The sequence below is a fragment of the Protomyctophum bolini genome (assembly GCF_963924005.1).
Source record: "Protomyctophum bolini genome assembly, chromosome: 22".
Classification (NCBI taxonomy): domain Eukaryota; kingdom Metazoa; phylum Chordata; class Actinopteri; order Myctophiformes; family Myctophidae; genus Protomyctophum; species Protomyctophum bolini.
Window position 1 is genome coordinate 29,559,298 of NC_137883.1, and position 22,528 is coordinate 29,581,825.

Here is a 22,528-nt window from a genome sequence, read left to right on the forward strand (position 1 = left end):
GGAGAAAAAAATAACAGAAAATTGAAAAAAAGAGAAAAATATCTCTTTCCTCTTCCATCACTGTCTGTTCATTTGGCCAAAGCAACCCTTGTTACATTCCTTCCTGATAAGAGACCAACTACAAGATTCTAGTCATGTCAGCAGTTCAGTTAGTTCTCTGTTCTCCTTTACGGTGCTGCTTAGTTCCTGGAGGGTATCGTTGTGCTCTGCTCCTTCCCATCTGAATGAAGGGATCCTTTTCAAAAGGAGGCAATCTCCTTGTCTTTCCCGTTCTTCTGTTCCGTTACCTGGAACTCGTTCACAGCCGTTGCCATCTTTTTGTTTCTCCTTTGGTACGTTAGGGCTTGCTGTTTATTATGTGGGTCGAACGGAAGTATCCACCGTCCCTCCCTATTTGGCCAAGACTGATGTCATCGACGTAATGTCAGTGATTCAGAAAGGAAGCCATGCCATTATTAGCCCCTATCTTGTGTCTATTGTGGCTGGCGGTCATGGCCTCCAGCTCCCACCTGATGTCGAGCGGGAGTTCCGAGTGCTCCAGAACGTGTTGAATAACCGCTATCTTGCATAATGTCTTCAGACTAGGACATAAGTCTAAAATGTACAGGTTGTCAGCAGGCTTGTTTCTGTTGTAGCCTCTATTCACCGTGACGGACCTGTATCTGTATCCCCCAAACAGGATGATGCGATCTCCCACCATGCAACAGCACATCTTAGTTATCCAACACGGGCCTTGCCCCTTGGGCTCGACCTTCTTCCAGGAAAAGGTCTCTGGGTTGAATTTCCACAGGTCGTTGAAAGTCCGCACCAGCTGATAGTTGTGCCCGCCGAATATGTACAGCTCTCCGTCGTAGGCGAACGCTGAATGGCACGTGCGTCGTTCTGGAAGCAGCTGTGTAGAAGGAGTTCTCAGCCAGCAGTCGGCCTCTGTGTCGAACACACTGATGTTGTTGTAGTCGATCTGATTGTCCCCTCGGCCCCCAAATACAAACATCTTTGTCCCGATGATGGTGGTCGAGTGATATATTGAGGCAGGCGCCAGAGTGCCTCTGGGAGTTATTAAAGACCAGACCATTGTGGTGGTGTCCAGCTTGTAGATGTCATTGGTGTAGTATTTGGTCAGCCGGTTGTATCCGCCGTATATATACATGACCTTTCCCAACGCACAGGCCGAGTGGCCGCCTGTCGCCTCTGGGACAGGCCCGGAAACCCTGGGCTTGGACCATCTGTGGGTGTCGACGGCAAACGCATAAAGCACGTTACAGTACTCCTCTGTGTACGACTCCTCTGTGTATGTACACCCTCCCCAGATGTAGATACAGTCTTCTATCAGCACGGCCGTGTGGCCGTCGCGCATGGAAGGGACCTCGAGGACACTTTCTCCACTTATAGCTATCACCGGGGGCAGCTTCGTCCAGCGCAAAGACACTGTGTTGAAGACGTGCACATGAATCTGACTGTAATTGTAGTCCTCTCCGTCACAGTGCTCTCCAAAGGAATACACCTTGTGCCCGACTGCCACAGCAGCATGGACTCCTTTTGGTCCTCCTTGCAGTGAAACCGTCCAGTCGTGTGGGAGTCCCACCTGCTTCAGGCGATACCTAATAACCGCCCGCTCGCATATCGCCTCCAGACTAGGAGTTAACTCTAAGATGTACAGGTCGTTGGCAGGCGTGTACCTATTGTAGCCTCTGTCCAATGCAACGGACCTGTATCTGTGTCCTCCCAAGAGGATGATATGATCTCCCACCATGCAACAGCACATCTTAGTCACCCAACACGGGCCTTGCCCCTTGGGCTCGACCTTCCTCCAGGAGAAGGTGTCTGGGTTGAACTTCCACAGATCGCTGAAGATCCGGACCAGCTGGTAGTTGTGCCCACCAAATATGTACAGCTCTCCGTTGTAGGCGAAGGCAGAGTGAAACGTGCGTCGTTCTGGAAGCAACTGTTTAGAAGGAGTTCTCGACCAGCAGTTGGTCTCTGTGTCGAACACCCTGACAATGTTGTAGTGGATCTGATGGTCCCCTAGGCCCCCAAATACAAACATCCTTGCCCCGATCATGGTGGCGGAGTGATATGTTGAAGCAGGTGCCAGAGTGCCTCTGGGTGTAATCAAGGACCAGACCATCGTGGTGGTGTCCAGCTTGTAGATGTCGTTAGTGTAGTATTTGGTCAGCCGGTTGTATCCGCTGTAGATATACATGACCTCCCCCGACACACAGGCCGAGTGGCCGCTTGTCTCCTCGGGAAGAGTCCCAGAGACATTGGGCTTGAACCATCTGTGGGTGTCGACTGCGAATCCGTAAAGCACGTTGCACTTCTCATCCGTGTACGTGCTCCCGCCCCAGATGTAGACGATGTCGTCTATCAGCACAGCTGTGTGGCCGTCACGCATGGAGGGAACCTCGGGCGCTCGTTCTCCTCTTCCGTTTGTCGCCGGGGCCAACTTGGTCCAGCGCTGAGACACTGTGTTGAAGACGTGCACATCGATCTGGTCATAATGGTAGTTCGCCCCGTCACAATACTCACCGAAGGCGTAGACCTTGTGCCCGACAGTCACAGCAGCATGGACCCCTTTTGGTCCCACTCCTTTCACATAAACTGTCCAGCTCAACATTCCAGGCACCAAAGTCTTTTGGGGTCTTGCTCTGTCAACAAATGCTGTCGTGTTAACGTGTGCTGCCACCTATATCACACAGCGGCAGTGACGTCATGTGAGGCTTGGCCAATCCGCAAAGCCAACGGGTTGGACTGACCAATCAGGAGAGCCGATTGCCAGTCAATCTCCCTAGCATGAAATATCCATTGCCACAGCAACCGCAGTCCAGGCATGCTCTAGAAATCCTCTCCACTGTGCCACGCTAGCACCAATGGGCGCGCCAGTAGCACCGAATTCTCCGACAACTTGCTCTGTCTTTGCACCACGCGTTCATTTGTTTTCGCATTTAACGCCATAGTGTCTCTCTCCTCTCTCCTCTTCCCAGAACCTGTTTGCTCTGGCCGGGGACGAGGAGGCCGAGGTGAGGAAGAACGTGTGTCGAGCCCTGGTGATGCTGCTGGAGGTCCGAATGGACCGACTGCTGCCGCACATGCACAACATCATAGAGGTAACCGCTGACACATGCACAACATCATAGAGGTAACCACTGACACATGCACAACATCATAGAGGTAACCGCTGACACATGCACAACATCATAGAGGTAACCACTGACACATGCACAACATCATAGAGGTAACCACTGACACATGCACAACATCATAGAGGTAACCGCTGACACATGCACAACATCATAGAGGTAACCGCTGACACATGCACAACATCATAGAGGTAACCACTGACACATGCACAACATCATAGAGGTAACCGCTGACACATGCACAACATCATAGAGGTAACCACTGACACATGCACAACATCATAGAGGTAACCGCTGACACATGCACAACATCATAGAGGTAACCACTGACACATGCACAACATCATAGAGGTAACCACTGACACATGCACAACATCATAGAGGTAACCGCTGACACATGCACAACATCATAGAGGTAACCACTGACACATGCACAACATCATAGAGGTAACCACTGACACATGCACTACTTAGCTCTGTCTGCCACCTGGTGGCCCCAGAAGGTAGTTAAGCCTTGCCACGGCAGTTTCCCCATATCTGGGGCGGTTTAATTTCCAATTTCCCGCGGCATGGAGACCGCCATTGTAAGGATCGGCTAATGTTAGCAGTAGCTCACACTGTTTATCTTTCGCCAGAAACGTTAACATGCCGGGATCACAAAATCACAAATCACATCCGAACCTCTGATGGATGATCAAAACCACGGACAGCATTCGTACTAAGTTTCAGAGATAATAGATATACAGAAGATCCTACTTTGACTGGAGATCTATGGGGGGGGGGGAGCGATGCGCAAAAATCCTGGTGCTGGGGGTGACGAAGGCGTTGCCTAGCAACCTGGGCCAAAGATAAAAGTAGATTTGGTGTAAAGCTTCATGTACGAGATATCCCGTACTTAGCAGAAAACGGGGTGTATAGAGGGAAAGCACGAGATATCTCGTGCTTAGCAGAGAAAGAATTAAGTACTGTACATCATAGAGGTAAACACATGCACTATAATACACGTCACTGTACTTCTCGACATCTGGCCTGGCTGGGGAAGCAAATAATATATGAAGACATATGTTGGAAAAGTGGTCCTTTTGAGTATGCAACATTTCACATGCCAGGGTGTGACTACATTACGACTGATTATTTCAGGCAAATCAAAGTGTACTGTACGTGTGTTTGTTGTTTGTGCGTCAGTAAGTACATGCTGCTGAGAACCTGTGTGTGTGTGTGTGTGTGTGTGTGTGTGTGTGTGTGTGTGCGTGTGCTTGTGTCAGTACATGCTACTCAGAACTCAGGACCAGGATGAGAACGTAGCTCTGGAGGCCTGTGAGTTCTGGCTGACGCTGGCCGAGCAGCCGGTCTGCAAGGACGCTCTGTGTGGACACCTCTCCCAGTAAGACACCACGCACGCACATGCACACACACACACACACACACACACACACACACACACACACACACACACACACACACACACACACACACAGCACTGTGTGGACACCTCTCCCAGTAAGACACCACGCACGCACGCACGTAGTTTCAACAGTTTACATACATTACAATAAACCACTTCAGCTCTACGCACGCAGTCACGCACGCACGCACACACACACAACACACACAGAGAGACCTTGCAGTGCACATCAAATGAATGACAGCCCTCCAGGCTCGGCTGAGATTGCTCATATAATATCGTTGCTGATGATGACGGTCAGAAACCTTGTATTTATATAGCGCCTTCATCTAAAGTGCTTTACAATGCTGTGCAATTCATTATTCACCCATTTAATTGGGAAACACTCTCTGCCGATAATTGCCGATCTACACACTTTTGGCCGAAGCTTTTCCCATTATGTCATGCCTAGAATAGAGACGCTATAGGGTTCAAGTGGCTGAGACGGCCTCTTGGCCTTGAACTTGAGCCAGATCAGCTGTCACATCGCCACATTAGCACATGGCCTTGAACCTGGGCCAGATCAGCTGTCACACCGCCACACTAGCACATGACACAAGGAGTGAGTGGCTGTCTGTCTGGCTGCACCGTGCGTGGACCCTGACCCCGGGCCCCTGAACCTCATGTGTGTAGTCATCTGTCTACGTATGGTGGGAAGTCTGGGCACATATAGCCTATAGACCACCACGCGTCTCTTCCTGGTTCTCAAACAGCAGGTGAGATGGAATTGACGCGTTGCAGCGAGCGGCTGCAACTTGACGCGTCAGCAAAGCACTTTTTTGCCGACACGTCAAGTTGCAGCTGCCCGCTGCAACGCGTCATTTCCATCCACCAGCTGTTTAATAAAAACCCGGGAGAGATGCGTGGTCTAGGCATGGTCTATAGGTGTTTCTTGACGCTTATTAAGTGTGGTTCTTCTTACACCCCAATGTCTGTCTCGTGCTCCAGGCTCACTCCAGTGCTCGTCAACGGAATGAAGTACTCGGAGATAGACATCATCTTGCTCAAGGTCAGTCTCTCCTCTCCAAGGTCGGATATGCTCCACGATTCAGGCCAGGACCAAGTGGCTCACAAGCAGTGATTCTGAACCCCCCCTGAACCCAGAAATAATTGAACACTGGAATGTTAAAATTTGTATTTGTATTGTAATTTGTATTTGTGGCTTCGTAATCACAAATTGCACAGGACAGATAATATGACAAATAACTTACATATACAAATAAATCACTGAGACATTTAATAATTTGATATACATTTATTTATTTATTGTAATTTTTTTAATGTACAAAATAGTGGAAATAGTGGATCTACAAGCTTACAACATGTCACAAAGTGACGTGTCATGAAGCTTGTAGATCTGCTATTTCTTGCGGAAATTGTGAAATGAATCCATGGACATTTTTCAACATGGAAACGATTGATGATTATACAAAAAATAATTACGATTATCTCAAACAATAATTAAATACAACAAAGTAATACTTGTGACAGGCCTATAAACAATTATGTAGTACTGAGTTGATATGCGATATAGTTCTGGGTTCCGAGCGAGCAGGAACCCAGAACATTAGGCTACCAGAGAACCGTTAGCGGCTACAGTAGCATTATCCTCAACAAAGGCTTTGGGTCTTTGATGTCTGCAGTGAGAGAGAGAGAGCCGTCCTGGACGTGGCCTGAATTGAATTAGTCGCCGTCTTAACAGATCAGGATACAGACAGGCAGCAAACACTGAGTCATGGCCGAGAAGCCCTCCAGTGGTGTTTTAGGTTTTTAGTTTTAGTCATAGTCTTTTGAATGGTTCTCATTCAGTTTTAGTCACATTTCAGTCACCTGGGAATGCTTTAGTGTTAGTCTAGTTTTAGTCGACTGAATCTACAGTTGATTTACATACATTTATGGATGCATTAATTACGTGAAAACAGCTCCCCTTCCCCCAGCTCAATCCCATTGTTTTAAGGACCTAGCGAGCATTTTGACAGCTTGATGCATCTTCACATGATGCAGGGCAGCAGTGTTGATTTTGTCAACCATATATTTAGTCGACTAAAATCTCATGACATTTAGTCGCCTATAAAAACTAGACTAACATCAAAACATTCAAGGTGGACTAAAATGTAACTAAAACTAAATTCTGATAATATTAAGAAAGATAATAAGAATAATATAGAGTTTCAAGAGATTTAAGAGACTACGACTAAAACTAAAATCAAGTTTTGCTGCCAAAAACACCACCGTTGTTGCCTGATGATAAACGAGGTCCTGTCTGCGTCGTGTATAACTGTGTGTGACAACTAGGGTTGGGATTCGTAACCGGGTCCATTTCAGACCCGGTTCCGACATTGCGGATCCGGAGCCGGTTCCATCGTTTTTTTATTAACGGTTCCCCAAACGGATCTCATCAGTTGTCATTTAGCTCCGCTGTGTCTGTGCATGCATGCAAGCAGAGCCTGTGGTGACGTCACCCCACCTACATGAGAGAGTGGGGTCGGGGAGGATACGCCCACTGTTCTGTGCATTCAGCGACCGCCGCGGAGCGAGTGGGACAGTATGTCGAAGAGATCTCCAAAGTGTGGTTAACAGAGAGGGAAACGACTGAGGCTGAGCACGCAAAGTGCAATAAATGCGATAGTTGCCAGCAAAGGTTGTTGCAACTTGTACCACGTCCACATTGAGGAAACATCCGGCGGGGGACGATCTGATGCAAGGCTGGTTTACTTTCCCCATGCTAGTAACGTAATGGAAAATAAAAACTACTAACGTCTACAGAGCTTTTCATTAGGCGTATTGTACAACTGTATTTTATGAATCACGTTAACTATAGAGCCAAATCAATTTGTCTGCACTTACTTTTACAACTTATATGCGACTCGATCAATTGCTTTTGATTTGGCTCTAAATTAATCGCGTGGCTGTTGAGAGCCCAGCGTTTAGGAGGTGCATATACCTCCATAGATTGATTACTTTATAAACAATTTGCAGAAAAAAGCACAGGAACGTAGCATACAGTTCAATACAAGGTCTGCTTGAGGATTTTATAATCCAATAAAGCACTATGGCTTGTTTCCATTAGGGTAAGGGGTCCTTCATATTAAATTAATTTGAACATTAAAGACAACATTTTTCACTACAACAATATCATTAATGTGTACTGTTTATTTAATATACAGTACAAATTGCAATATACAGTACAAATTGCAACAATGATATTGTTGTGGTGGCTAGCTGCTGCTGCTGGTGAAGTTTAAATAACAGTGCCACCTCATAATTGCCACCTCATAAAAGTGCATTTTCAATAATTTGAATGAATGAATTTGTGTTTATTATGTACTTGGTTAGGTTAGTTATAATATAAGCATAATCTATGTCAGAAAAAAGGGGAAATAAATAATATTAGGATCCGTTAAGGGAACCGTTAGGAACCGGAACCGTTAAAATCCTAACGAATCCCAACCCTAGTGACAACAGGGTGACATTGAGGATGTATAACTGTGTGACTGTGTGACAACAGGGTGACATTGAGGATGTATAACTGTGTGACTGTGTGACAACAGGGTGACATTGAGGATGTACAACTGTGTGACTGTGTGACAACAGGGTGACATTGAGGATGTATAACTGTGTGTGACAACAGGGTGACATTGAGGATGTATAACTGTGTGACTGTGTGACAACAGGGTGACATTGAGGACGTATATAACTGTGTGACTGTGTGACAACAGGGTGACATTGAGGACGTATATAACTGTGACTGTGTGACAACAGGGTGACATTGAGGACGTATATAACTGTGTGACTGTGTGACAACAGGGTGACATTGAGGACGTATATAACGGTGTGACTGTGTGACAACAGGGTGACATTGAGGACGTATATAACGGTGTGACTGTGTGACAACAGGGTGACATTGAGGACGTATATAACTGTGTGACTGTGTGACAACAGGGTGACATTGAGGACGTATATAACGGTGTGACTGTGTGACAACAGGGTGACATTGAGGACGTATATAACTGTGTGACTGTGTGACAACAGGGTGACATTGAGGACGTATATAACTGTGTGACTGTGTGACAACAGGGTGACATTGAGGATGTATAACTGTGTGACTGTGTGACAACAGGGTGACATTGAGGATGTATAACTGTGTGACTGTGTGACAACAGGGTGACATTGAGGACGTATATAACTGTGTGACTGTGTGACAACAGGGTGACATTGAGGATGTATAACTGTGTGACTGTGTGACAACAGGGTGACATTGAGGATGTATAACTGTGTGACTGTGTGACAACAGGGTGACATTGAGGACGTATATAACTGTGTGACTGTGTGACAACAGGGTGACATTGAGGATGTATAACTGTTTGACTGTGTGACAACAGGGTGACATTGAGGTCGTATATAACTGTGTGACTGTGTGACAACAGGGTGACATTGAGGACGTATATAACGGTGTGACTGTGTGACAACAGGGTGACATTGAGGACGTATATAACGGTGTGACTGTGTGACAACAGGGTGACATTGAGGACGTATATAACTGTGTGACTGTGTGACAACAGGGTGACATTGAGGACGTATATAACGGTGTGACTGTGTGACAACAGGGTGACATTGAGGACGTATATAACGGTGTGACTGTGTGACAACAGGGTGACATTGAGGACGTATATAACTGTGTGACTGTGACAACAGGGTGACATTGAGGACGTATATAACGGTGTGACTGTGACAACAGGGTGACATTGAGGACGTATATAACGGTGTGACTGTGTGACAACAGGGTGACATTGAGGATGTATAACTGTGTGACTGTGTGACAACAGGGTGACATTGAGGACGTATATAACGGTGTGACTGTGTGACAACAGGGTGACATTGAGGACGTATATAACGGTGTGACTGTGTGACAACAGGGTGACATTGAGGATGTATAACTGTGTGACTGTGTGACAACAGGGTGACATTGAGGACGTATATAACTGTGTGACTGTGTGACAACAGGGTGACATTGAGGACGTATATAACTGTGTGACTGTGTGACAACAGGGTGACATTGAGGACGTATATAACTGTGTGACTGTGTGACAACAGGGTGACATTGAGGACGTATATAACGGTGTGACTGTGTGACAACAGGGTGACATTGAGGACGTATATAACGGTGTGACTGTGTGACAACAGGGTGACATTGAGGATGTATAACTGTGTGACTGTGTGACAACAGGGTGACATTGAGGACGTATATAACTGTGTGACTGTGTGACAACAGGGTGACATTGAGGACGTATATAACGGTGTGACTGTGTGACAACAGGGTGACATTGAGGACGTATATAACGGTGTGACTGTGTGACAACAGGGTGACATTGAGGACGTATATAACGGTGTGACTGTGTGACAACAGGGTGACATTGAGGACGTATATAACGGTGTGACTGTGTGACAACAGGGTGACATTGAGGACGTATATAACTGTGTGACTGTGTGACAACAGGGTGACATTGAGGACGTATATAACTGTGTGACTGTGTGACAACAGGGTGACATTGAGGATGTATAACTGTGTGACTGTGTGACAACAGGGTGACATTGAGGATGTATAACTGTGTGACTGTGTGACAACAGGGTGACATTGAGGATGTATAACTGTGTGACTGTGTGACAACAGGGTGACATTGAGGATGTATAACTGTGTGACTGTGTGACAACAGGGTGACATTGAGGACGTATATAACTGTGTGACTGTGTGACAACAGGGTGACATTGAGGACGTATATAACTGTGTGACTGTGTGACAACAGGGTGACATTGAGGATGTATAACTGTGTGACTGTGTGACAACAGGGTGACATTGAGGATGTATAACTGTGTGACTGTGTGACAACAGGGTGACATTGAGGATGTATAACTGTGTGACTGTGTGACAACAGGGTGACATTGAGGATGTATAACTGTGTGACTGTGTGACAACAGGGTGACATTGAGGATGTATAACTGTGTGACTGTGTGACAACAGGGTGACATTGAGGACGTATATGACTGTGTGACTGTGTGACAACAGGGTGACATTGAGGACGTATATAACTGTGTGACTGTGTGACAACAGGGTGACATTGAGGATGTATAACTGTGTGACTGTGTGACAACAGGGTGACATTGAGGACGTATATAACTGTGTGACTGTGTGACAACAGGGTGACATTGAGGACGTATATAACTGTGTGACTGTGTGACAACAGGGTGACATTGAGGACGTATATAACTGTGTGACTGTGTGACAACAGGGTGACATTGAGGATGTATAACTGTGTGACTGTGTGACAACAGGGTGACATTGAGGATGTATAACTGTGTGACTGTGTGACAACAGGGTGACATTGAGGATGTATAACTGTGTGACTGTGTGACAACAGGGTGACATTGAGGATGTATAACTGTGTGACTGTGTGACAACAGGGTGACATTGAGGATGTATAACTGTGTGACTGTGTGACAACAGTCATATAGTATATATGCAATAGCATACTGTATGGGCAAGTGCAATAGCATATAGTATATAATATATTCCCCCATGGTCCCCTCCTACTGTTGATGAATTTATACATGGATTTTAATTTTATGATTGTGTGGTCCCCTTATCATTTTAACAGTGCATTAGAATATTTCATATTTATTAATGGATTGAGATGACTTGACTGGACTGGACTATGACGGACTAACAGTTTTATGCCATGAAGTTTAGCCCCTTCAGTGTTCTTTTCGTTGTCTTTGCGTCCTAAACAGAATGTCGTTGTATGTCTCATACCGTGACAATAAAGATCTCATCTTATCTTAACAGGGTGACATTGAGGACGACGACGACGACGCCGTCCCCGACAACGAGCAGGACATCCGGCCGCGCTTCCACCGCTCGCGCACCGTGGCCATGCAGCAGCACGAGGGAGACGGCATCGAGGACGAGGACGACGACGAGGACGACGACGACCTGGACGACGATGACACCATCTCTGACTGGAACCTCCGTGAGTAGAGGCTCTCTATAGGACAGGTCCTTAACCCATGACACCATCTCTGACTGGAACCTCCGTGAGTAGAGGCTCTCTATAGGACAGGTCCTTAACCCATGACACCATCTCTGACTGGAACCTCCGTGAGTAGAGGCTCTCTATAGGACAGGTCCTTAACCCATGACACCATCTCTGACTGGAACCTCCGTGAGTAGAGGCTCTCTATAGGACAGGTCCTTAACCCATGACACCATCTCTGACTGGAACCTCCGTGAGTAGAGGCTCTCTATAGGACAGGTCCTTAACCCATGACACCATCTCTGACTGGAACCTCCGTGAGTAGAGGCTCTCTATAGGACAGGTCCTTAACCAATGACACCATCTCTGACTGGAACCTCCGTGAGTAGAGGGTTGTATTGACACCATCTCTGACTGGAGTAGAGCGTTTTATTTAGTCTGTTGCCTTAGCTTTAACCACTTTAACCATTATTTTAAACGCTGTTGGAAAAATGGCAGATTTACAAGCTCATAGTGTGGCAACCAAATGCCGCACTCTGCGCTTGTATATATACAATGTACATACATACATCTGTCGTGGAAAATGTGTGCAATTCTTGGAGCAAAGAATTGCAAATGTTTTGAACTCTGGGGTCGGCGGGCAATTAATTACATATAATTCCTGGGGTCCTCGACATTAAATAGTTTGAGAACCGCTCATATAGAAACTAGGGCTGTCAGAACGAATTTCATAATATGAAAGAAATTCGAATATTAAAAAATATATATATATTCGAAAGCTAAAATTGCCATTCGAATGGAGCTTTTATCATTTATTCATTCTATTTAATATTTTTATTTTGTTTTATGTTATTTTATCCGCTCACTAAATGTATTGAGTAACGACTCTACCGCTGTGAAATCTCCCCGGCCGCTTCCACTGCATGTGAAAAGGTGCACGTCCGGTCACGTCGCAGAAGAGGTCATTGATTGGCTAACGTAGGGCCAGATTTCAGGGTAAGCCAATCAGAGACAGTCTACAGGGTGGGCGGGCTTACTGGCAGTAGCACATTTATTCACAGACACACAAACCCTTGTAACACATACAGACAGAAATCGCCGGTAGAACGAAAATCATAATACAGTCTCACGACGCAACTTTATTGCACATCTGTGCTTGCCTTTCATCCACGCTTCTATAGCCTTTTAAATCTCATTTCCCATCCACGGGCACAAGCAAAGTGATATCAGCATCTTCCACCCGATCTGTGGTGTTGTTTCTGACGAGGGTAGCAACAGTTAGCATGGGAGCTAACATTAGTTTAACTCTGGTCCATATATCGTTAGAAGCCAAGGAGTCCTCCTTAATAACACACTCGATGCTGCGTTTACACGGGCAGACACAGACGAATGCTAATATAATTTGGAGCAGGCCGAGCAGCTACTGTACACGTCTGTTTGCATCAACATGTTACTGGCTTCACAATGAATGATAGACTTTATCGTTGCGTCTGCCCGTGTTAAATTCAGGATTAATTTCACTGTCCACAGCAGGCAGACCTGTCAAACTATGCACTTCCCAAAACTCACAAGACATGCCAGCCACGTGTATTATTATAGGCTAAATATGAGCTAAAATAAACAATGTAAATATTCGAATATTTTCGAAAGTTACAAATAATTAAGCAATGAAATTCGAATTGAATTATAGAGGTGAACTGACAGCCCTAATAGAAACATAGGTTTTTCAGAAAACAGTGCTAGAATAGAATACCTGTTTTCACAGACGAAAACTAAATAAAAACTAAACAAAGAATAAGCTAAGATGACTAAAACTAAGACTAAATGTATTTGCAATTTTGCCAACAAATAAAAAACTAAAATGTTAGGGAGGGACGAGGGGAGAAGAGATCCAGGACCAGTAGAACAAAAAAAAAGCTAAACTGAATCCAGGTCTGGTGACGAAACGGACCGCGCTCACGTAAATACGCTTGCGTTGTCGCACCGACTGCTCCGACTGCTCTGCGCAAAAATGCAGGTCTCATTGAAAATGTACTATAGGCACGTTATATCGCTTCGCGTTTGAAAGGTCCTTTATTCTGTTATCTGTGTGTGTGTGGTCACTATAGGGAAGTGTTCGGCCGCGGCGCTGGACGTGCTGGCCAACGTGTTCAGAGACGACCTCCTGTTGCACATCCTGCCTCTGCTCAAAGAGCTGCTGTTCCATCCTGAGTGGCTGGTGAAGGAGTCTGGCATCCTGGTGCTGGGAGCCATCGCAGAGGGTGAGTGGCTGGTGATTGGTGAAGGAGTCTGGCATCCTGGTGCTGGGAGCCATCGCAGAGGGTGAGTGGCTGGTGATTGGTGAAGGAGTCTGGCATCCTGGTGCTGGGAGCCATCGCAGAGGGTGAGTGGCTGGTGATTGGTGAAGGAGTCTGGCATCCTGGTGCTGGGAGCCATCGCAGAGGGTGAGAGAGACAAACAGGTTGTAAGCACACCTAGGATTCCAAAAGCCGCTGTCTACCGGCGTCTCTTCCGGGTTTTTAGGCAGAATGCCGCTGGGGCAAGCTGCTTTTCCGGGAATCTGGCCGACGCGGCATTTTGCCGCGTGGGTGGAGCTTCATTTCCATCCACCAGCTGTCTAAAAACCAGGAAGAGACAGGCAGACAGCGGCTTTTGGCAGTGGCTCAGTTGTGCCTGCGCTGACAGTAGAGCAGTGGTGGTTCTCAAACGTTTTTGGCTCACGTCACCTCTGTAATAAATAACTGTATCATCCACGGCGCCACTCACTGACATTGTTCGTTTTTAGAACCTTGCATTCCCAGCAAGCCAAATGACATCATGATGACGTTATGATGACGTCCTCCGGTGACGTTCAGGACTAGGCCAGTTCACAGCCCATAAGGGGGATGATCTTTACGTCATTTCCAGGACGTCTTCACCAGTTGAAATAATATAGCTTATTCTGGGCCAGATCTGACTAGTTATGATGATAAAGTTGATCTGGCCTCGACCGGACTCTCTCTGATTCATCCAGGTCTTAGTGGGTAGAATTTATGTTGGTTGAAATTAAGTGATATTCTAGGGCCAGATCTGAGAGCAAGCATTTATTTGCGTTTGTGGCAAGGAAAAACTCCCCTTTTTTTTTTTATAACTTAAAATTTTATTGTTTTACAAGACAAGACAGAAAAAAAAAACTTACAATACATATTACATCACAGACGTACAAAAAATAAAAAAAACTGAAAAAATAAAAAATACAACAGGCATCGACATTGCGTTTAAAAAAGTTACATACATCTTTCTAGGCATTCACAATTGTCTCTCACTCCCCTATACCCTTAAATATTGTCCATTTATACCATTTGTCCTCCATTTTTTCTTCTTGTAGCCTCAGACTGTGTGTTAGTTTCTCCATAAAATGAATCTCCTGAATCAAGTCCGTTGGAGGTTCCATCTGTCCCCATTTTCTTGTGATAGCTTTCTTTGCTGCCGCCAATAAAATGTTTACCAAATATCTATCCTCTCCTCGTATCTTACCCCCCATCAAGTTACCTAAATACAAAAAATCACACTTCATAGACACCTCATATCCCAATATCTTTTGTATCTGCTCATGTATCATTTTCCAAAACTCATCCATTTTGGGACATTTCCAAAAAACATGTGAGTGATCTACATTTGCATCCCCACAACCTCTCCAACATTGTATCTGTTGCTTCAACTGTTTACTCTTGATTTTTGGTGTGTTCATTGTTCATTGTTCAACGTGCCTGCCTATAAGTGTCGTTCACATCTCTGTGTTCCAGGGTGCATGCAGGGAATGACCCAGTACCTGCCCGAGCTCATCCCCCATCTGGTGCAGTGTCTGTCGGACAGGAAGGCCCTGGTGCGCTCCATCACCTGCTGGACCCTGAGCCGCTACGCCCATTGGGTGGTCAGCCAGCCTCCAGACACCTACCTGAAGCCCCTCATGACCGAGCTGCTCAAACGCATCCTGGACGGCAACAAACGTGTCCAGGAGGCTGCCTGCAGGTCAGTATGTGTGCTGTCACACACCTAACAAACAGGTCCATGAGGCTGACTGCAGGTCAGTATGTGTGCTGTCACACACTTAACAAACAGGTCCATGAGGCTGACTGCAGGTCAGTATGTGTGCTGTCACACACTTAACACTCTTGTCGCCATGACCCGCGGCACCGCTGTCTGTCTGTTTAGACTTAGAGTATACGACCTATTGACCCCCTGCAGATTATTGGACTCGTCGGGTCACACACTGTTTATTCACACAATTCACCCATTGACCACTGCAACACACACACACACACACACACACACACGCACACACACACACACACACACACACACACACACACACACACACACACACACACACACACACACACACACACATACACTAGGGGTGCAACGGTTCAGTTAGACCACGGTTCGGTTCGAACCTCGGTATGGGGGCCACGGTTTCGGTTCGGTTTCGGTACAGTAAAAAAAAATACCCCCTTGTGAAGTGATCCCCAGGAACGCGCCCTACTCTACCCTCTACTGTACTGTACTGTACTAGTGTCACTGTACTGGCACACACGAAATCATCATATATACAGTTAATAATGTGCGTGTGTGTTAGGTTGTGCACAGGTGGTGAAAAACAACCACGCTGTTTTCATGCTCATACCCAGCCAGCCAGCCAGGCAGTGGCTTGCACCACTCAAAAAAGTTTATTTATAGCATTTTATTTTCTTCTCTTTTTTTAGCATATATTATTTTATTAGGCATTTCTGCCTTTTCATTATTTTAAAGGGGGAAAAAAACCTTATATTGCTATTTTAATGTGCCTCATCATTATTTTTAAGGGGAAATAAATGCACCTATGCGCTCACACGGGGCATTAAGCACATGCAGGAAAGAGGAGAGGAGAGTGTCTCCTGGGAGGGGAGTCATTCACAGTGAATGCGTCGTGTCTCAGAAAAATAGCCTACAAAAGTTTACAATAAGTCTACATGAGGATTTAAGGATATTATGCTTATATTATTAGAAGAAGGGCTTCTATCTACAGTCATGGATTGGACATGGGAGTATTTTGTTGGTACTTTTCTGACGGAATGAATGTCCTGCTGCGGGTTGTTTTTGCTCTCACTCTCCCTCTTAATTAGCACTCAAACAGCGAGTGCAGATGCAGAATCAGATCTGAACAAACTTACAACGACCGTGCTTAGAAGCCTGTTGGCGCGAGGTTACTCCGCTGTGTGTGTCTCTGTGTATGACGATCAATAATTATTCCAAGAACGACGTTTAAAGACGAGTGCTGGATTCTCCTCATCATGCCGTCTCTCTCTCTGTGTGTGTGTGTGTGTGTGTGTGTGTGTGTAGGGGGTGGGCCGACAGAGTGCTACACTTCTGTGACCGAAAGAGTGCTAGACTTCTTAGTAGGACGGTGTGTGACCGATAGAGTGCTAGACTTCTAAGTAGGCCAGTGTGTGACCGAGAAATACATTCTTCGCAGCTGTAATAAATTAATTAATGCAAACCGAAATAGCGCGGTTCATTAGAGCGCATTGAACCGTGTATGTGGAACCGAACGGTTCGGTTTTCGGTTGAAAACCGTTGCACCCCTAACATACACACACACACACACACACACACACACACACACACACACACACACACACACACACACACACACACACCTGCTGCACCATTCAGGTTCAGATGAGCTCCTAATGCCAGGGTCTTGTCCTCTCTTTGCCACACACACACACACACACACACACACACACACACACGCACGCACACGCACACGCACACAGTGCCTTTGCCACTCTGGAGGAGGAGGCGTGCACAGAGCTGGTGCCCTACCTGGCCTACATCCTGGACACGCTGGTGTTCGCCTTCAACAAGTACCAGCACAAGAACCTGCTGATCCTCTACGACGCCATCGGGACGCTGGCGGACAGCGTGGGACACCACCTCAACAAGCCCGTAAGAACACACACACACACACACACACACACACACACACCACACAGACAGCGTGGGACACCACCTCAACAAGCCCGTAAGAACGCTGGTTCAGAGGCCAACTTCAGACTCAAACCTTTTCACGTCAAAGACCCCCGAATTGACACTTATTAGACCGCGTTTGACCCCCATTTGAAAAGATATGCCAGGGACCCCCCGTAAGAGAAGATTTTCACGGCTCTAGCAGTGATTCTCAACCAATTTAATTTCAAGAACCGCCCCCCCCCCCCAGTTTGACATGCATTATTAGGCTACGGACCCCCCATTTAATGGCATTTCTAACTCTGGAACCCCCATTTATATTATATCAATGTTAATTTAGTTTAAAAAACAACAACAGAAGAGGCTATTGGAGAACCTGATTTGGATAGGGACACATGATCTGATGCAGGACAATGTCACTATTACAGAAAGAGACAAGATGGGTCTGTTCCAAGCCAAATACTCTGTTGCCACACTCATTCATTCGCTCTATAAATCCCAGTGGAAATGTGAAAATATGCTGTGAAATAAACAAATAGACAAATAAATCAGGTTCTATTTGTAAACTCTCTGAGGTACAGACCCATAAGGGGCTATTTGGTTCCTAACCTCAACAAGCCGTTTTAAGCTTCATGAAACGCCTCCGTTGCCCAAAATAGCCGATGTACAACACAGACGTTGATTGTTGCAGGATACATGTGATCTTCCACTCACGTGTTGTACATTTGTATATATTGTATATATACAGTCAGGCAATATTACACTTGTCATTGTGTCATTGTGTACACTACAGCATGTAGGTTAGTGTGACTATAATCTGATCCCTCCTTGTTGCGTGGGCAGGAATACATTGAGATGCTGATGCCTCCACTCATCGCCAAGTGGAACCAGCTGAAGGATGAAGACAAAGATCTCTTCCCGTTGCTAGAGGTGAGTGTCTGAAACAGACAAAAGGCAGTCTACCAACCAACGCCTGGAGCGGCTGGTCCGCTGCTTCACAGGAACAAGGACACTTAATGCAGAAGGAGGAGAGCACGGACATTTTAAGCCTTTTATTAGATTAGATTAGATTCAATTTATTGTCACTGTACAGAGTATACAAATACTTAGACTTATTAGGTGCTAGTATACAAAAAACGACTAACATTTCGTCTTCATCAGAGCCATGATGTCATGATGTTCAAAAACAGCAAAAGTAGCAGATCTACAAGCTCAAAACACTTCGATTCGCACCACATTTCCAGCTTACAGATCTGCTACTTGTGATGCATTTGTGTGATGCTTAGGGACGGATTAACCCCAACGAGGGCCCCCCATGGGCCGCTAAGTTTGCGTGCGAAATGTTCATGTTTTCCGCGTTTTTGTCATCTTTTTTAACCCCACTTTACCAAAATCAGCGGCCAATGAAAGGGCCCCAGGAGCACTCTTCAGGGCCTCAAACCCAGCACCGCATGCATGGTCCAATTCCCCCAAAAGGCCCCTGAGAGCCAAGGGCCCCTGGGCCACGGCCCCAATGGCCTAATTTGGCCCTGGTGACGCGGTAGTATGCTCAATTAGGACAAAAAGTTACACACACACACACACACACACATACACTGACTGTCAGCTTGTGGTTCCTCACTACAGTGCCTGTCCTCCGTGGCCACTGCCCTGCAGAGCGGCTTCCTGCCCTACTGTGAGCCCGTGTACCAGCGCTGTGTCAACCTGGTGCAGAAGACCCTGGCCCAGGCTGTGGTGAGTCTGTGTGTGTGTGTGTGTGTGTGTGTGTGTGTGTGTGTGTGTGTGTGTGTGTGTGTGTGTGTGTGTGTGTGTGTGTGTGTGTGTGTGTGTGTGTGTGTGTGTGTGTGTGTGTGTGTGTGTGTGTGTGTGTGTGTGTGTGTGTGTGTGTGTGTGTGTGTGTGTGTGTGTGTGTGTGTGTGTGTGTGTGTGTGTGTGTGTGTGTGTGTGTGTGTGTGTGTGTGTGTGTGTGTGCGTGCGTGCGTGCGTGCGTGCGTGCGTGCGTGCGTGCGTGCGTGTGCGCGCGTGCGTGCGTGTGCGTGCGTGTGTGCGTGTGTCAGCGGTCACATAAGCCGTTATGACATGCCTGTATATGGGCATATATCGTGGCAGTTTACCTTTAAAACACTCAACTCTCTAACATTGTGACTCAAAGATCTCACCAAAGGCACACATTTTAACTTTTCCGCTGCTATCTACGTTTATAAACGTAGCTAGGCTAACGGTACCTACTGGTGCTATCTACGCATATGTTCCTAGACAACCGTATACTCCATATATGAAAACAGCGACCGTCAATTTACCTTTTAGCATTCGGTTAGAACGGAGAGCCTCCGTCAGGTCAGCCCTAGTATAGAGCAACTATTATGCCATGCCATATGAAAAAAATCATATTTCTCCTCTTTCTACAACATGATTCCAACATATATTTCCATGAGCATGTTCCTCCCTCATGTCCTCTCCCTGGTTCCAGCTCCACCAGTCTCAGCCAGACCAGTACGAGGCGCCTGACAAGGACTTCATGATCGTAGCTCTGGACCTGCTCAGTGGCCTGGCTGAGGGACTGGGAGGCAACATCGAACAGCTGGTCGCCCGGAGTAACATCCTCACGCTCATGTACCAATGCATGCAGGTAATTAAGAACTACAAACACACCCTAATGCACCAATGCATGCAGGTAAGAACTACAAACACACCCTAATGTACCAATGCATGCAGGTAATTAAGAACTACAAACACACCCTAATGTACCAATGCATGCAGGTAATTAAGAACTACAAACACACCCTAATGTACCAATGCATGCAGGTAATTAAGAACTACAAACACACCCTAATGTACCAATGCATGCAGGTAATTAAGAACTACAAACACACCCTAATGTACCAATGCATGCAGGTAATTAAGAACTACAAACACACCCTAATGTACCAATGCATGCAGGTAATTAAGAACTACAAACACACCCTAATGTACCAATGCATGCAGGTAATTAAGAACTACAAACACACCCTAATGTACCAATGCATGCAGGTAATTAAGAACTACAAACACACCCTAATGTACCAATGCATGCAGGTAATTAAGAACTACAAACACACCCTAATGTACCAATGCATGCAGGTAATTAAGAACTACAAACACACCCTAATGTACCAATGCATGCAGGTAATTAAGAACTACAAACACACCCTAATGTACCAATGCATGCAGGTATTTAAGAACTACAAACACACCCTAATGTACCAATGCATGCAGGTAATTAAGAACTACAAACACACCCTAATGTACCAATGCATGCAGGTAAGAACTACAAACACTACAAACACTACAACACTACAAACACTAGTAGGCCCATAAATGGCCTACTAGTGTGCATGCAGAGCGTGCAAGTACTGTCGACCGCTACGAACTTTCAAATCTCAGCCTCTCTGTAAAACATTGAAATTGAATACTAAAGTCGGGTTATTATAACTGGCTGTCAATGGTGACGTAACTACGATATGTTTCAATATTGGTTGGGTAACAGGTAACGTATGTACTGTATGTACATACATGTATGTAAGTTGAAAGTACTATACTGTGGTCGGCTGGCTTTTTATGTGCGTATGCTTGGAGGTATATATACTGATGTTGATGGTGACGTATTTAGGATATGTTTCAGTGTCGGGCATGCATGCAGGTGAGAATATATCTGGCCAGTATTTGGAGTTAACATCAGTAAACTACGTAACGTAACCCAGGACTCTTAACGTTTCTCTGCTTTACTTTACGTCATTCACTCGGCGGGGAATCCAAAACATAGCGGTTTATTGTTCTCTTCTCTGTTCACAATATTCAGGACAAGATGCCAGAGGTCCGTCAGAGTTCGTTTGCGTTGCTGGGGGATCTGACCAAAGCTTGTTTCCAGCACGTCAAACCATGCATCGGTATGTACAGTACCATATCTCCATATGTACAGTACCATATCTCCATATGTACAGTACCATTAGGGGTGGGTATCGTTAGGATTTTTTCGAGTCCGGTACCAATTCCGGTTCCGCTTATCGATTCCGGTTCTTAACGGTTCCCTATTTCGGTTCCAAAATGATATAAAAGAGGTCAAATGTTTAACAAAAAAGCTCAATGTCAATTTAAGACATGTAATGAATAAATAGTGTAACATCCTCTTCCTCCTCATTCAGTTGAGCCATTTGTGGATAATATAGTAAAAAAATAAATGGTATAAACTTAAGGTCAATTGTTTTTCACAAAGCTTTTATTTTTAAGACTTTGATTTAAGACAGATGAATAGAGTATAGACCAACATCCTTTCCTTTAACAGTTGAGCCATTTGTGGATACTACAGTTACCTCTTACTACTACTGACAATGACAACAAATATGCCTGAGAGACTACACAACATAAACATCACTGCAACACATCACTGCAACACAAAGTCAGAAATCTAGAAAAAAAATAAAAAGATAGTCTCATGTGGTGCACAGTCTGCATGGCATGTCAGAGCAGAGTGTATACTGTATACTAAAGTATTAAATTCAACAATTCTTGTTGAGAAAAATAAGCATATCAGCCTTTTCAGGTAATATACGCGATCTCTCTGCACAAATAGTGTCTCCAGCTGTAGAAAACACCCTCTCACTAGGGGTTGAGGAGGCCTGGACGCTCAAATACCAAAAGGCCACCTCTGACAGTGAATGGTACGTGGTTCTGTTGTTCCACCACCAGGCAGCAGGGTCATCAGACATCAGCATTGGTGGGGTCTCTTGATACATCTTAAGCTCAGTCTCAATTTGGTGCTTGATGGATGTGGTTCTGATCGATAGGACTTTCATGTTCAAGTCGTCTTCATGTGCAAAAAGCTCCTCCAGTGGAGACATTGCAGCCCTCTTGCAGGGAGGTGGCCGATTCTCCTCTTCCTCACTCTG

At 45.7% G+C, this 22,528-nt stretch overlaps 2 protein-coding genes across 3 annotated transcripts in view; one reads left to right on the forward strand and one right to left on the reverse strand.

Moving 5' to 3' along the window:
• tnpo1 (transportin 1) overlaps positions 1–22,528 on the forward strand; it is a 51,184-nt gene that overhangs the window by 13,896 nt on the left and 14,760 nt on the right. For both annotated transcript variants that reach the window (XR_013963456.1, XM_080756179.1), the window contains exons 8-18: positions 2,985–3,107; positions 4,406–4,524; positions 5,533–5,593; positions 11,426–11,609; positions 13,721–13,873; positions 15,398–15,623; positions 17,411–17,582; positions 18,447–18,533; positions 19,230–19,337; positions 20,074–20,232; positions 21,442–21,529. Coding sequence is in view for 1 of the 2 variants with exons in the window: in XM_080756179.1 (XP_080612305.1) it covers positions 2,985–3,107; positions 4,406–4,524; positions 5,533–5,593; positions 11,426–11,609; positions 13,721–13,873; positions 15,398–15,623; positions 17,411–17,582; positions 18,447–18,533; positions 19,230–19,337; positions 20,074–20,232; positions 21,442–21,529 (1,480 nt within the window). In the remaining variant the exon portion in view is untranslated. The remainder of the gene's footprint in view (positions 1–2,984; positions 3,108–4,405; positions 4,525–5,532; positions 5,594–11,425; positions 11,610–13,720; positions 13,874–15,397; positions 15,624–17,410; positions 17,583–18,446; positions 18,534–19,229; positions 19,338–20,073; positions 20,233–21,441; positions 21,530–22,528) is intronic.
• Positions 425–2,617, reverse strand: LOC308310421 (uncharacterized protein; the record flags this gene model as incomplete). Its single annotated transcript, XM_080756764.1, has 1 exon — positions 425–2,617. The coding sequence occupies one exon, from the start codon at positions 2,615–2,617 to the stop codon at positions 425–427; it is 2,193 nt and encodes a 730-aa protein (XP_080612890.1).